At 40.8% G+C, this 12,790-nt stretch overlaps 1 protein-coding gene across 3 annotated transcripts in view; it reads right to left on the reverse strand.

Moving 5' to 3' along the window:
- The window catches only part of LOC117268210 (inositol 1,4,5-triphosphate receptor associated 1), a 41,960-nt gene that overhangs the window by 16,839 nt on the left and 12,331 nt on the right, over window positions 1-12,790 (reverse strand). For all 3 annotated transcript variants that reach the window (XM_078175530.1, XM_078175537.1, XM_033644652.2), the window contains 4 exons: window positions 7,765-7,986; window positions 3,597-3,703; window positions 3,420-3,481; window positions 164-328 (listed from right to left, as the gene is read on the reverse strand). In XM_078175530.1, coding sequence (XP_078031656.1) covers window positions 164-328; window positions 3,420-3,481; window positions 3,597-3,703; window positions 7,765-7,986 — 556 coding nt within the window. The remainder of the gene's footprint in view (window positions 1-163; window positions 329-3,419; window positions 3,482-3,596; window positions 3,704-7,764; window positions 7,987-12,790) is intronic.

A 12,790-nucleotide genomic window follows, 5' to 3' on the forward strand; every position in this document is an offset into this window, starting at 1 on the left:
AGGACAAACTGAGTTTAATGCGACTGTCAACTCTTTGTCAAGGTAACAAACTAAAAAAATAGAAAATTAAATCAAACTCACCAAGACAGCAATCAACGCATGCTTCGGAAATGATCTATCTATGCACAGTAAATATGTGTGTGTGAGTGTGTGTATTCACTACCTGTGGGTGAATCAGTGAGGGAGCGGCGACCACGGCGTGTCAGGAACCGGTCGCTGACCTTTTTGGCCTGTTGGAGCAGCTCCAGGTTCTTCTGCCGATCCTCCTCAGACAGCTGCAGCTCCGGCAGCTGATCTTTCACCAGGTCGATCACATTACCTGTGCTGTCTGAGAAAGACAATACACACACACACGAATCCACACATGCACAAGCACATTTGTCTTGATTTTATCTGTGTTTTTAACATGCCAACTTAAAAGAAAACAAAAGGCAGTTATAGACAAAGAGCAAAGTTAATGAGGCGGCTTGCTCGCCTGTTCAAACATCAGGTAATACAGCTTTAAAAATACACATTTTGTACAGGAAAATTTTGGGCACAAGATGTTAGGGGGCCTATTATGCGTTTCTGTATTTTGTGTCTTAGTCTTACAATTATGGATGCTCACATTAAACTAGCCAAAGTTTTAAATAATGAGGTAAATGTACAGTACAGGCCAAAAGTTTGGACACACCTTCTCATTCAATGCATTTTCTTTATTTTCATGACTATTTACATTGTAGATTCTCACTGAAGGCATCAAAACTATGAATGAACACATGTGGAGTTATGTACTTAACAAAAAAAGGTGAAATAACTGAAAACATGTTTTATATTCTAGTTTCTTCAAAATAGCCACCCTTTGCTCTGATTACTGCTTTGCACACTCTTGGCATTCTCTCCATGAGCTTCAAGAGGTAGTCACCTGAAATGGTTTCCACTTCACAGGTGTGCCTTATCGGGGTTAATTAGTGGAATTTCTTGCTTTATCAATGGGGTTGGGACCATCAGTTGTGTTGTGCAGAAGTCAGGTTAATACACAGCCGACAGCCCTATTGGACAACTGTTAAAATTCATGTTATGGCAAGAACCAATCAGCTAACTAAAGAAAAACGAGTGGCCATCATTACTTTAAGAAATGAAGGTCAGTCAGTCCGGAAAATTGCAAAAACTTTAAATGTGTCCCCAAGTGGAGTCGCAAAAACCATCAAGCGCTACAACCAAACTGGCACACATGAGGACTGACCCAGGAAAGGAAGACCAAGAGTCACCTCTGCTTCTGAGGATAAGTTCATCCGAGTCACCAGCCTCAGAAATCGCAAGTTAACAGCAGCTCAGATCAGAGACCAGATGAATGCCACACAGAGTTCTAGCAGCAGACCCATCTCTAGAACAACTGTTAAGAGGAGACTGCACGAATCAGGCCTTCATGGTCAAATAGCTGCTAGGAAACCACTGCTAAGGAGAGGCAACAAGCAGAAGAGATTTGTTTGGGCCAAGAAACACAAGGAATGGACATTAGACCAGTGGAAATCTGTGCTTTGGTCTGATGAGTCCAAATTTGAGATCTTTGGTTCCAACCGCCGTGTCTTTGTGAGACGCAGAAAAGGTGAACGGATGGATTCCACATGCCTGGTTCCCACTGTGAAGCATGGAGAAGGAGGTGTGATGGTGTGGGGGTGTTTTGCTGGTGACACTGTTGGGGATTTATTCAAAATTGAAGGCACACTGAACCAGCATGGCTACCACAGCATCCTGCAGCGACATGCCATCCCATCCGGTTTGCGTTTAGTTGGACGATCATTTATTTTTCAACAGGACAATGACCCCAAACACACCTCCAGGCTGTGTAAGGGCTATTTGACCAAGAAGGAGAGTGATGGAGTGCTGCGGCAGATGACCTGGCCTCCACAGTCACCGGACCTGAACCCAACCGAGATGGTTTGGGGCGAGCTGGACCGCAGAGTGAAGGCAAAGGGGCCAACAAGTGCTAAACACCTCTGGGAACTCCTTCAAGACTGTTGGAAAACCATTTCAGGTGACTACCTCTTGAAGCTCATCGAGAGAATGCCAAGAGTGTGCAAAGCAGTAATCAGAGCAAAGGGTGGCTATTTTGAAGAAACTAGAATATAAAACATGTTTTCAGTTATTTCACCTTTTTTTGTTAAGTACATGACTCCACATGTGTTCATTCATAGTTTTGATGCCTTCAGTGAGAATCTATAATGTAAATAGTCATGAAAATAAAGAAAACGCATTGAATGAGAAGGTGTGTCCAAACTTTTGGCCTGTACTGTATGTAGAAGTAATCCCTGTAAGCAAAGAACCCAGGTTTCCTACTGCTCTGAACCCTCCGTTTCAAATAGATTTTTCTACTCTGGATACAGTATGATGTCATAGTGTGCCGGATTTCGTCATATAGTCATCTGCAAGTGTTTATATTATGAAGTGTACACTGCTACATGCTAACATCCCAAAATAATGTAATGTTTATTGCTGATGTCATCAATTTCTCCCTGATTTCGTATCATTTTCCTGCTGGAACATGTTCGGTTGTGTTTAGAAGCTTTTATTGGTGATTTTTCACGGTAGAAAGTGTTACGTTACAGTCATTATTCGGCTGCAGTGATGATGCAGAGATGTTGAAATATGGAAAAACCCTGAAACACTGACCAATCAGAGCACACTGGGCTTTTTCGGGAGGGTGTCCTTATAGAGATAGGTGGTAAAACAGAGCGTCTCAGACAGCGAGTGAATACAGGTGTTTCAGCACAAACAGTATGAGGAAAATAAAGTGTTTTTGACCATTACAGCATGTAAACATGTTCTAGTAGAAACCATAAATACAAGTATGAACCAGAAAAGTAACAGGTCCCCTTATAAGTCTGTAAGCGCTTTCAAAATGGACTCATTAGAAAAAGATATTTAAGAGGGATTCCTCGGTATTAAGTCTCTTGCCAATAAATAATTCACAGATGGATGTGAGCCAATAAATCATGTGATGAGGTTCGGCCAAGTCAGGGATGTTTTTTTATCTCCTCTCCTCTAAAAGGGCAACAAGCTAAACATCAAAAGCAATCTCAGCAGCAGAACCATTTCAGGCATGAGGGAGGACACACCGACAGATTCATCTCTCAGGACACAGATGACCAAACTTAGACGAAATGCGGTGAGGCTTCTGGTGTAACTACACTGCATGGGAGCATTACTTTGATTTTATTCACTCTTGGAAAGACAGATCTTTCACTCACATTAAAAATGTCGACTTAAAAACAGTTCAACAAGCAGTGAGTTCAATTTTATGGACTAAAGCAAATGTTGCTGATGATAACATCAAAACAGCTCTCACAGTGGTTATCTTGATATAATTAAAACTGCAGTGTGTGTGTATGCGTGTGTGTGTGTGTGTGTGTGTGTGTGTGTATACAGGGTTTACCCACCAACTGTGGTGATTGCTCCTCCCGAGGAGTTTCTGGCCATGCGAGCTCTGGGACTGTGCGGCCTGAGAGAGGAAACAGTAATGAGTGGGACACATTGGCCTTGTTTACTGCCAAAAAAAAAAGAAAAAAAAAAAAGAAAACTATTTATTATCAGTGTTTGAGATGGCTGACGATTACCTGGTCTGCTCCAGAGGGCGTCCATCCTGTTGAACAATAGTGGCCTGCTGTGGGTAGACGATGGTGGGGGCAGTCATGACAACAGCTCGACTCTCGCCTGGTGCAGACTGTGCAAAAAACACAACAATACAAACGTGTCAAAGTATGTTTTGCTTTGATCTGACACAGCATTGTTTAGGAACATGCATTATATTAGCACAATATTAAAGGTCTAGAGTGTAGGATTAGTGCCATCTAGTGGTGAGGTTGCAGAACCAAAAATTTTCCCCAGTAGGCCAAGCATGGACCAAGCCAGTGTTTGGTTTGTCAGTTCTGGGCTACTGTAGAACAGCATGGCAGATAGTACATACCATCTCTGCCAGTACATGCTCCTTTAACAGACAAAATAAAGGAATGAAAACTAGATATTGACCAACCCCCCCCCCCCCTCCCCAAAAAACACTCCTCCAGAAGATGCAGTTTTTATTGTGCTACGGTGGAGCATGTTCCCAAACAAATCTCACCACCTGGTAATACAGCCTGAACTGCAGGGACTCTGCACACAATTGTGTATACATGAAAGATTTGCGTCTGCCACTGTGATCATCTCAAAAAAACAACAAATTCAACAGACACTTCAAAACTTCTCTAAATGTCTCTAAATATAACCATGGGTTTGGTTCAAAAGAGAGCCCCTCTGGGATGTTGTGTTTGCAGCAATTAATGCAAATTCAATCAATCCCCATGAATTCTGTGCAAACTTGCAATTTGTCCGATCACTACAACTTTTCCTCAGATTTGGTTATTTCCCGAGAATTTCATCAATCATAGAAGTCTATGTCATCAAAGTCACCTTCTGGCCGTGAAGATGCTGGCATGTGCAACACGAACGTCTCACATTCAATAAAATTTACTAGTAAAGAAGGTGCAAATTATTTCCTTGATGTTCTGCACTAAAGCAGGGGTAAACTATTTTGCGCTGCATGCAATGCTGTGATGGAAAAAAAAAACGAGAATCATCGCAAAACTACTACAAAACACACACAGAAAATGGCTGAAACACATGGACACCAGACAAGACAAATCACCACAGCGGAGGCTCCAGATCTATTGCAAGTGCTGAAAGAATCAATGTCAGTTAGATCAATATGTATGGTTAGTGCTAACATTTGTGTGGCATAAATCACAGACTCAAAACACTGCAGTTTTATTCTCACTAAGACAAGCTGCCTGCAATTTATATAATAATAATAATAATAATAATAATATAAATAATGACTTATACAAAAAAAGGCAACATTTTTTTTTGCAGTTTTTCCCTTGCTCACGCAATTTCATTGACAGAAAAAAGAAAGCCTAAAAACATCAAACCTAGCTCAGTGGTGCTAGGTTAGCTAGCAGTAGATGCATGCTCTCTTCTGTGTAACAAAACAATCTCGATTGATAAATGGCGCTACAGGTAGGAGGAAAAATATCTATATTTGATTTTGGGGTGACCTGTCCCTTTAAGGATCAGTGTTTGAAATGAACAACAACAAATCAGTTACACTCAGTTAAATTATGTTGAATTTGACAGTTGTCATAAATCTGTTTAGGGGCACTGCAGTGATTTAAAATTGTGCTTCCATAAAGTTGGGGGACTCACAACAGACAGATTCTGTGAAAATCAAAGCAGCAGGGGCCGACGCATCTGAGTCTCAAGCTTTACAGAAGCTAAATCCTACACCTCACATAATGAAGGCCGTCTGTCCAGAGCCACATAACACATCATACAAGAATTTCCATAAGCTAAATATCAAGCGGGTAAACCTCATGTAATAAATTGATGAAGCACCCCTCTAAAAATCCCACAGTTTCAAACATCTTCTCAAATTATAGGTCGTTCAATTCCTGTTTCATAAAATCCCTGTCCAACCATAAAAGGTAAGCAGGCAAGTAAACACAGACTGAGATCAAAGACTAATTCCCTAAGAGCTCCTCTCAGCTTATCTTTGCAATAGAAGCCAAATAAAAGGAATCCTCCTGGTGGTAATGCTGCAGAAAGGCCACGGCTGTGCTGCAGTAAAGGTGGATACTTTTATTGTGTTGCCCTGAAGATTTGATTACACGGCTTCATTACATTCTGCAGAGATGTCTTATTTAGCCTGTGTGTTTATGAGCGACTACAGCGGAAGACAATGTTCTCTGACTGTTAAACAATTTGCTCTCTGCAGGATGCTGCTGAATCAACTTCTGAATCCGACCCATTTAAAGATTATATTCTTCACATTGTTGTGCCATGATGAAAAAGTATCTACTACTGGTATCTGCCTCCACAGTACAGCGAGAATGAAAGGAATCTGTGGTGCTCAATGCCTCTAAAACTGAAATATGTCTTTCTAGAAACAGTGTCCTCATCACTAGGGTCACTTTTAATAGAAAATAACGGCTAAAAAAATTGACAATGAGTTTTGTTTATTATGAAGTAATCAGGACATTGTCTTAAAAAAGATACGCTGGTGTTAAGTTTCACAAATGTAATTTTTTCAATGCTCTGTGGAGCGCAAGATTGTATTTACCTCCACTGTGATGAGGTGACAGCAGGACTAACAGAGGTGAATATGAAAAAAACCCCTGCATTAACTTGCAGATAGTTTCAGTAACAAAGCTTAAGTTAAAACTCAAACTATCTGCACTGGGGGCAAGTTTGAGAAAACCATTTTTTTTTTAAATTTAATTTGGGTGAAGTGCTCCTTTAAAGGTCCAGTGTGTAGGATTTAGGGGGATATATTGGAAAAAATATATTATAATAAGTATGTTTTCTTTAGTGTATAATCACCTGAAAATAAGATTTGTTGTGTTTTTGTTACCTTTCAATAAGCCGTTTTTTTTATCTACGTAAGGGGCAGATCCTTGTCTACTGAGATTCAGAGTTCAGAACGGACCAAACACTGGCTCTAGATAGGGCCATTTTCGTTTGCTCATTTGACACAGTAATTAGCAACCCTCCGATATGAGCCCCTTCACAAAAACACATATTTGTTTTCTCCTTTTTTAACATGAAACTGTTGTATTCTGTGTTTTCATCAGTTTTAATCACTGCAGCCGTTTGTTTTGGAGAGGAAGAGACCTCTGCCAATAATTCCGCTCCTGATAAAAACCTCCTGAACATTTGGATCATAAATTCTCAGAGAAAAAAAGGTGAGCACACATTTGCAGGCACTAGGCTAGCAGCCCATCTCCAATGTGCCAAACAGCATTGGAAAAACATTGATTTATAACATGAAACTGCTTTATTCAGTGTTTTTACCAACTTTAATCAACTGGTCTGTTTGTTTTGGAGAGAAAGAGACCTCAGCGGATAATTCGGCTCACGGTAAAAACCTCCTGAACAATGAACACTGAAGGGTTTCTAAGACAGAGAAGTTTCAGCTGGTTGCAATCTGCAATCCTCACCACTAGATGCCATTAAATCCCCTTAAATCTCACACACTGGGCTTTTAAAACACAAACTATCTGCACTGGGGTCAGAGAAAAACTTATTTTAAGAAAGTATTTTGGTTGAATTGATCCGTTAAATTTGACAGGAATACTTGTTTCTGCTGGGGTTGCCAAAGTTCCCAGATCCTATTATCTGATGAACAGTTAAGTTTAAAGTCAAGTTTATTTTTATTTTCATAGCCCAAAACCACAAATTTGCCTCAAAGGGCGAAAAGCTGACATTAATAGAGACGTGATATTCACCAGACACACATCTTTTTTAAGACTTCAGCAGTGGCTTTAACATGGATGATTTACTATCAAAGACAGAGGCCTACAAAGACTCATAAAATATCCAGGAATCAGTGGAATTACACATGGGAAAGTACAAAAAATAAAGTACAGAGCCAAAAAGAAAATATATATCAATGTGGTATCAAGAATTTGTAGCTGTTGTGATCGTTTGTGACCTCTCTGCACAGCACAGCCTGAGTCTGATAATGACAGGGTACATTTGTAACCAGAGTAAAAACAAGAAAAAATTGAATGCTTCTACTCCTAAACTGAGAGCAGCATTCTGAAGGCGAAGATGAGACCTCTTTTGAAACCAGACTTCAGTAGCAACATTGATAGAATTTCCTCACCTGAGCCAAATGGATTATTCAGCGTCAGATTTTATGGCCTCACATGCTTTTTCCACAGAGTGTGTGCTACAAAAAGTGACACTCACTGTACTGGGAGAGCTGGAGGAACTGTCCATGTCCTCGGGGGAGTCCTCTTCTTCCTCAGGCAGTGTGGGCATGGCGGGGAGAAGTGGGGGGCGTGAGCGGGTGTGGGGGAAAATAAAAGGCCTCTCAGCAGCGGCGCAGGGGGCAGCGCGGGAATCCTCGGAGTTATGGTCACTTTGCTCAAGAGGAGATCCCTGCAGGAAGTGTTCCTCCTCTTCCTGGAGCTGCAAGATCATGCACACATGAAGACACACACATGTATGTTATATGCATGATTAGACACAATGTGCATTAATTATAGAGTAGATGTTGGGGGAAAATCTTCTCCTGAATTTCACAGGAATGGTGATATTCTGGAGAAAGTCTTTTCTGGTTAACCACAGCTAAAAAAAGACACACTAACAAAACCGTCACACTATAAATAAATCCCAAAATAGCTTAATTCTCTGTTTCCTTGGAACGGCAGCTTTAGCTAATTTCTCCAACAGGCAATTGAAACAAAACTCTCACAAGAGTACATTCATTTCCAGTGAGATTATAAGGTAAACATTAAATGTTACAGTGGAAAAATCTCATGAAACATTTAATCAGCCATGCTATCAATAAGGCACAGTGGGTGCACTCTCCTTAGTGGAAGTTCACTAAATACTTTTAAGAAGAAGAAATCTATTTTTGTTTCATTTACGCCTCGAAAACTGTGAATATTCAAATGAAGACGTGGAGTTTTTGACCACCAGTAGCGCCGGTGAGCTTTGTTTGTATGAGTGGATCCTTGTTTTGTGCATGTGCACGAGACAGGTCATACACAATCCACATCCTGTTGTTGGATTCAGGCTGTTCAGCTGAACTATAGATGGTGGTACTACACAAAAGAACAAACAGTTTTGCAAACATTTGGTGAGAAATACTGAATTGAAGAAAACACCGCAGGGCACCTGTTTGTTTGTCAATATGTTTACTTCACTGGGTTGAGAAAAAAGATGCACTAAGGCTGGTGAAACACTGATTAGATTCTCCCAAACTCAAGAAGTAACAAGCAGCAGTTTTATCATTTTAATCTGAGTGATGCTCAGCGGAGCAACAGAGAAAAACAGCAGCACTCAGTTCTCTGCTTTACAACACCAGGGATCGAAAATGCAAATAAATACTAATCATTCCTGAGCCTGAAGTTAGGTATGTTTGTATTTCCACACAGTGACTTTAATCAGTTATCGTTTTAACCAGTAACACACTCACAGGGATGTACTGGGTTATTATAAAGCTCTGCTGCATTCAGTGTAACTTGCTTTCACAGGCTGAGTGAGGCAGTGAGCTCCTCAGGGACGGTGTAAAGCAAACAGAGGGGCTTGTATGAGAACATGCTGTGTGGAAAAGGCATGGAAGATAACAGAGGGGAGAAATACTCTACACTAAATGTTTTTTTTACTTAAAGGTAATCAACAATGTGAATTCATAAAACTTAATTTATAAAGGTGGAATAAGAGATGTCAGATGTCAGTATAATAACAGAGACCACAGACTGAGGAAAGCAGTAAACAAGCTGATGCAGCATGCTGCTTCAAGGAGAAAACAACTCATCAATCACTGCAACTGAGGAAACTGGACCAAAAAGGTATCTTGCTCCTACGATCGAGGCTGGGAATGTTCAAGGATAGCGGACACTTCATATATGGGAGCCTATCCCAGCTGACACTGGGTGAGAGGCGGGCTACACCCTGGACAGGTCACCAGACTATCGCAGGGCTGACACATAGAAACAGACAACCATTCACGCTCACATTCACACCTACGGGCAATTCACCAATTAACCTGCATGTCTTTGGACTGTGGGAGGAAGCCAGGGAACACCCATGCTAACATGGGGAGAACATGCAGACTTCGCATGAAAGGACTACCCTGATGTACGTACCCCCCACCCTGGATTCGAACAGGGAACCCTCTTGCTTTGAGGCAACAATGCTAACCACTGCACCACCATACTGCCAATATGAGTTAGAATATCTTAAATATAATAGTTTGAACACTAAATATCAACACAACTTTTGGATAAATATTAAGTTGGTTTTTCACGGTCGAAGCAAATCATGTTGGTTGTGCTGAACTAATTGAGTTTGTCAGATTATAAAAGACTCATTCAATAATGCCAGAGTTGGAACTACTAAAAAGACACATGCAAATTGTTACCCAAATTTTTTAAGTTGAACCAGTGGACTATTTTCAAGAGTGTGTGTTCAGATCTCTCCCATATAAAAAAAAAATCCTATGCCATGCTGCACTTATTTTTTATTATTTTGATAATAGTGGTGCAACTAAAAGGTATTTTTACTTCTTGATAAATAATTTCATCTCATGAGAAAATAATTCTTGAAAATCCATCATTGTTTAGTGTCCCATAGTTCAAAATAGGAATGCACGATATTGGATTTTTTGCTGATATGCCGATATTTAACAACTTATTTGACTGATAAGAAATACTGATATCGATATATCCACTTTTTTCCCTTCCTAATTTTAGTGATCATCGAGCCTCTTCTGTGCAAGATAAGAAAAAGCGTGTTGGCCGATTCTGATAGTTCAGTTTAAAGCTGATATCGGCCGATACTGTCGCACATCCCTAGTGCAAAATTACATTTGCAGATTTCTTGTTTTGTCTAATCAGTAGTTTAAAAATGAAAAGAAAAATTTTTTGTTGGTTTTGCTTTTGTCTTTGTCTCCGTCACTGCAACTGATGTTTTCCATCACAGCTGCAGCAGTTACCTGGCCGACTAAACTGAAGAGAAACATGAGCTAATTAAGTTAAATATTATGTGTGCAACTTGTTTGAACCATTGTTTGAACTCGCAGCTCTTCCCTTTTTAGTAACAAATTTATGCAAAGCTCAGTACAGAGCAGATTTAACCCTTTGGAGGAGCACATTGCACACAGAGAGTGTACAAACTGTTGTGACAGGTTAGTGTACAGGATGCTAATGTCCACCCATTTGTTTGGTCTCACCCAAAATAGAAAGATTTACATATGCATGACCAGTCCAGATGTGGCTGTGTTTTTACTGCCGCTGCAGATGATGACTAAGGCACGTAGGCTAGTGAAAGGTGTGATGAATTATTGGTTATTTCAGAGGTATGGCATGCACTTTACGCAAGAACAAATCCTCTGTGAATTCAGGGCCAGAATATGCAGCGCGCTGTTCAGTGTCATCACAAACATGACAAGTTCTTGGGAACATATAGGGACAGAAAGGCTGTGAGTCACTGGGGAGGAAATGGGTTGTTTAACTGTCTCTCAGTGAGCTGCGAGGATATTTCCTGAGTACAAGAATACTGCCATACAGGATTAAAATCAACACTCTTTCTCAGCCTGCAGTTGCAGACATTTTTTAACACTTTAGAACTTATTTCATCTGATTCTCATACCTGAAAGCAGGCCAGCTATTAGGAATTATGAATAGGGGGACATTTTCTGAATTGGTCCCCTTATCCAAACACACTCCAGCACCTTCATGTGTTAATTTACACTATTCCAACATTGTTTAGGGACCCCCAGTATGTAGAAATAGATGGATGCCTTAGGTTGTCTAGTTTCAGATGATATCGGTGTCTACACTCCAACTTTAAAACTGAGCCCACTTCAGCGGGTTTAATTGCTGTGTTTAAAATAATAACAATGTCTTTATCATGTAAAATACATGTAGCTTGTACTGTCAGTTATAAAAGTCAGTAAGCAAACTGTGTACTTGACCCCATTTAAGGTTCATAGACCTTTATACAGGCCCCGCTGGGCCTTGGGCCGGCGTCATCTGTACCCTTTGACCCCCTCCTGACAGCAGGCCTGCCTAAAAATATGAACTGTCTTCTCAGTCTGTTTCTTCTGATGGACAGACTGTATAAAAAAACATGGCTACAGTGGCGTCAAACATTTGATTGCGGAGTGCCATTTTAAAGCCTTGAGTTTGGCCATTGCAATCATGTTCTTTTGGGGCCATAGTGGTGAGTGGGTGGAGCTGTGGAGGAGTGAGGGGTGGATCTGACTGAAAGCCCGAGGTGAGGCCGTACAGACAGCCTGTCACTCAAGCTACCTGATCTTAAACCAGGCTGTTAACAAACTTATTTCTGCTGTAAAGTCGGGTATTTTAACAGGAGGGGGGTCTATGGGGATTAACTCTGTTTTGGAGTCTGCCTCAAGTGGCCATTAGATGAACTGCAGTTTTTGGCACTTGAGCACTGGCTTCATTTTTCAGCCTCAGATGTTGCCGCTGGATCAAATCAGAGCAAAAAAGGTCAGCTTTGAGGTTCAACTGCATATATGAATATGAGAGTGAGTCACCAAATATTTCTAACGTGATTATCTAATCGCCCCTGGAGTTCCGAACGGCTTTGGTAACAACCACCTGCGTTTGTCGTGACTGACTGACAGCACGTATGACTCTTAATGTATTTTTATATAACCACTTATTTTATTCTTTCATCAGTATTCTGCTTTTTCCACAGCCAAATACGGAGATGAATAATTAAACACAGAAGGAAAAACAACAAAGTAATTACTGACAGTTTAACAGATTCTATCTATGTTTCTATCAGCATGTCTGTTTTGGCCCATTTCTAGGAAAAACTTCTTTCTAAGCAACAAAACAAGCTTTCAAATGCAGCTCAACAAGTTTAAGTGTCTTCTGAGGACAGAATCCTGACTCAGCCCAAACAAAGATGCCATCCTGCACTGCAGGAGGCTTGACGGCGCAGACTGTTTTCCCAGCAGACCATGAGACTGAGATAAATATTGCAGAGTAATTGAATCACTCAGGTTATTTCCTGCAGGGGGAACAGGACAGTACATACAAGTCTGAGCACAGACAGCCCCTGCACAACAACTTCTCAAGGACAACCTTGCTCTTAAAGAAGACACCCATCCTCTAAAATACAATGTATTTGTCTTTGTGAATAATCAGAGTCAGAATTAACTTCTCAGGGCTGACAGGCCTAGCTGTCTCTTCTCTCAGAGGGAGACGAGGGGACCGGCACCCTCCTCCCCTCC

Source organism: Epinephelus lanceolatus, chromosome 2 (assembly GCF_041903045.1).
Source record: "Epinephelus lanceolatus isolate andai-2023 chromosome 2, ASM4190304v1, whole genome shotgun sequence".
NCBI lineage: Eukaryota > Metazoa > Chordata > Actinopteri > Perciformes > Serranidae > Epinephelus > Epinephelus lanceolatus.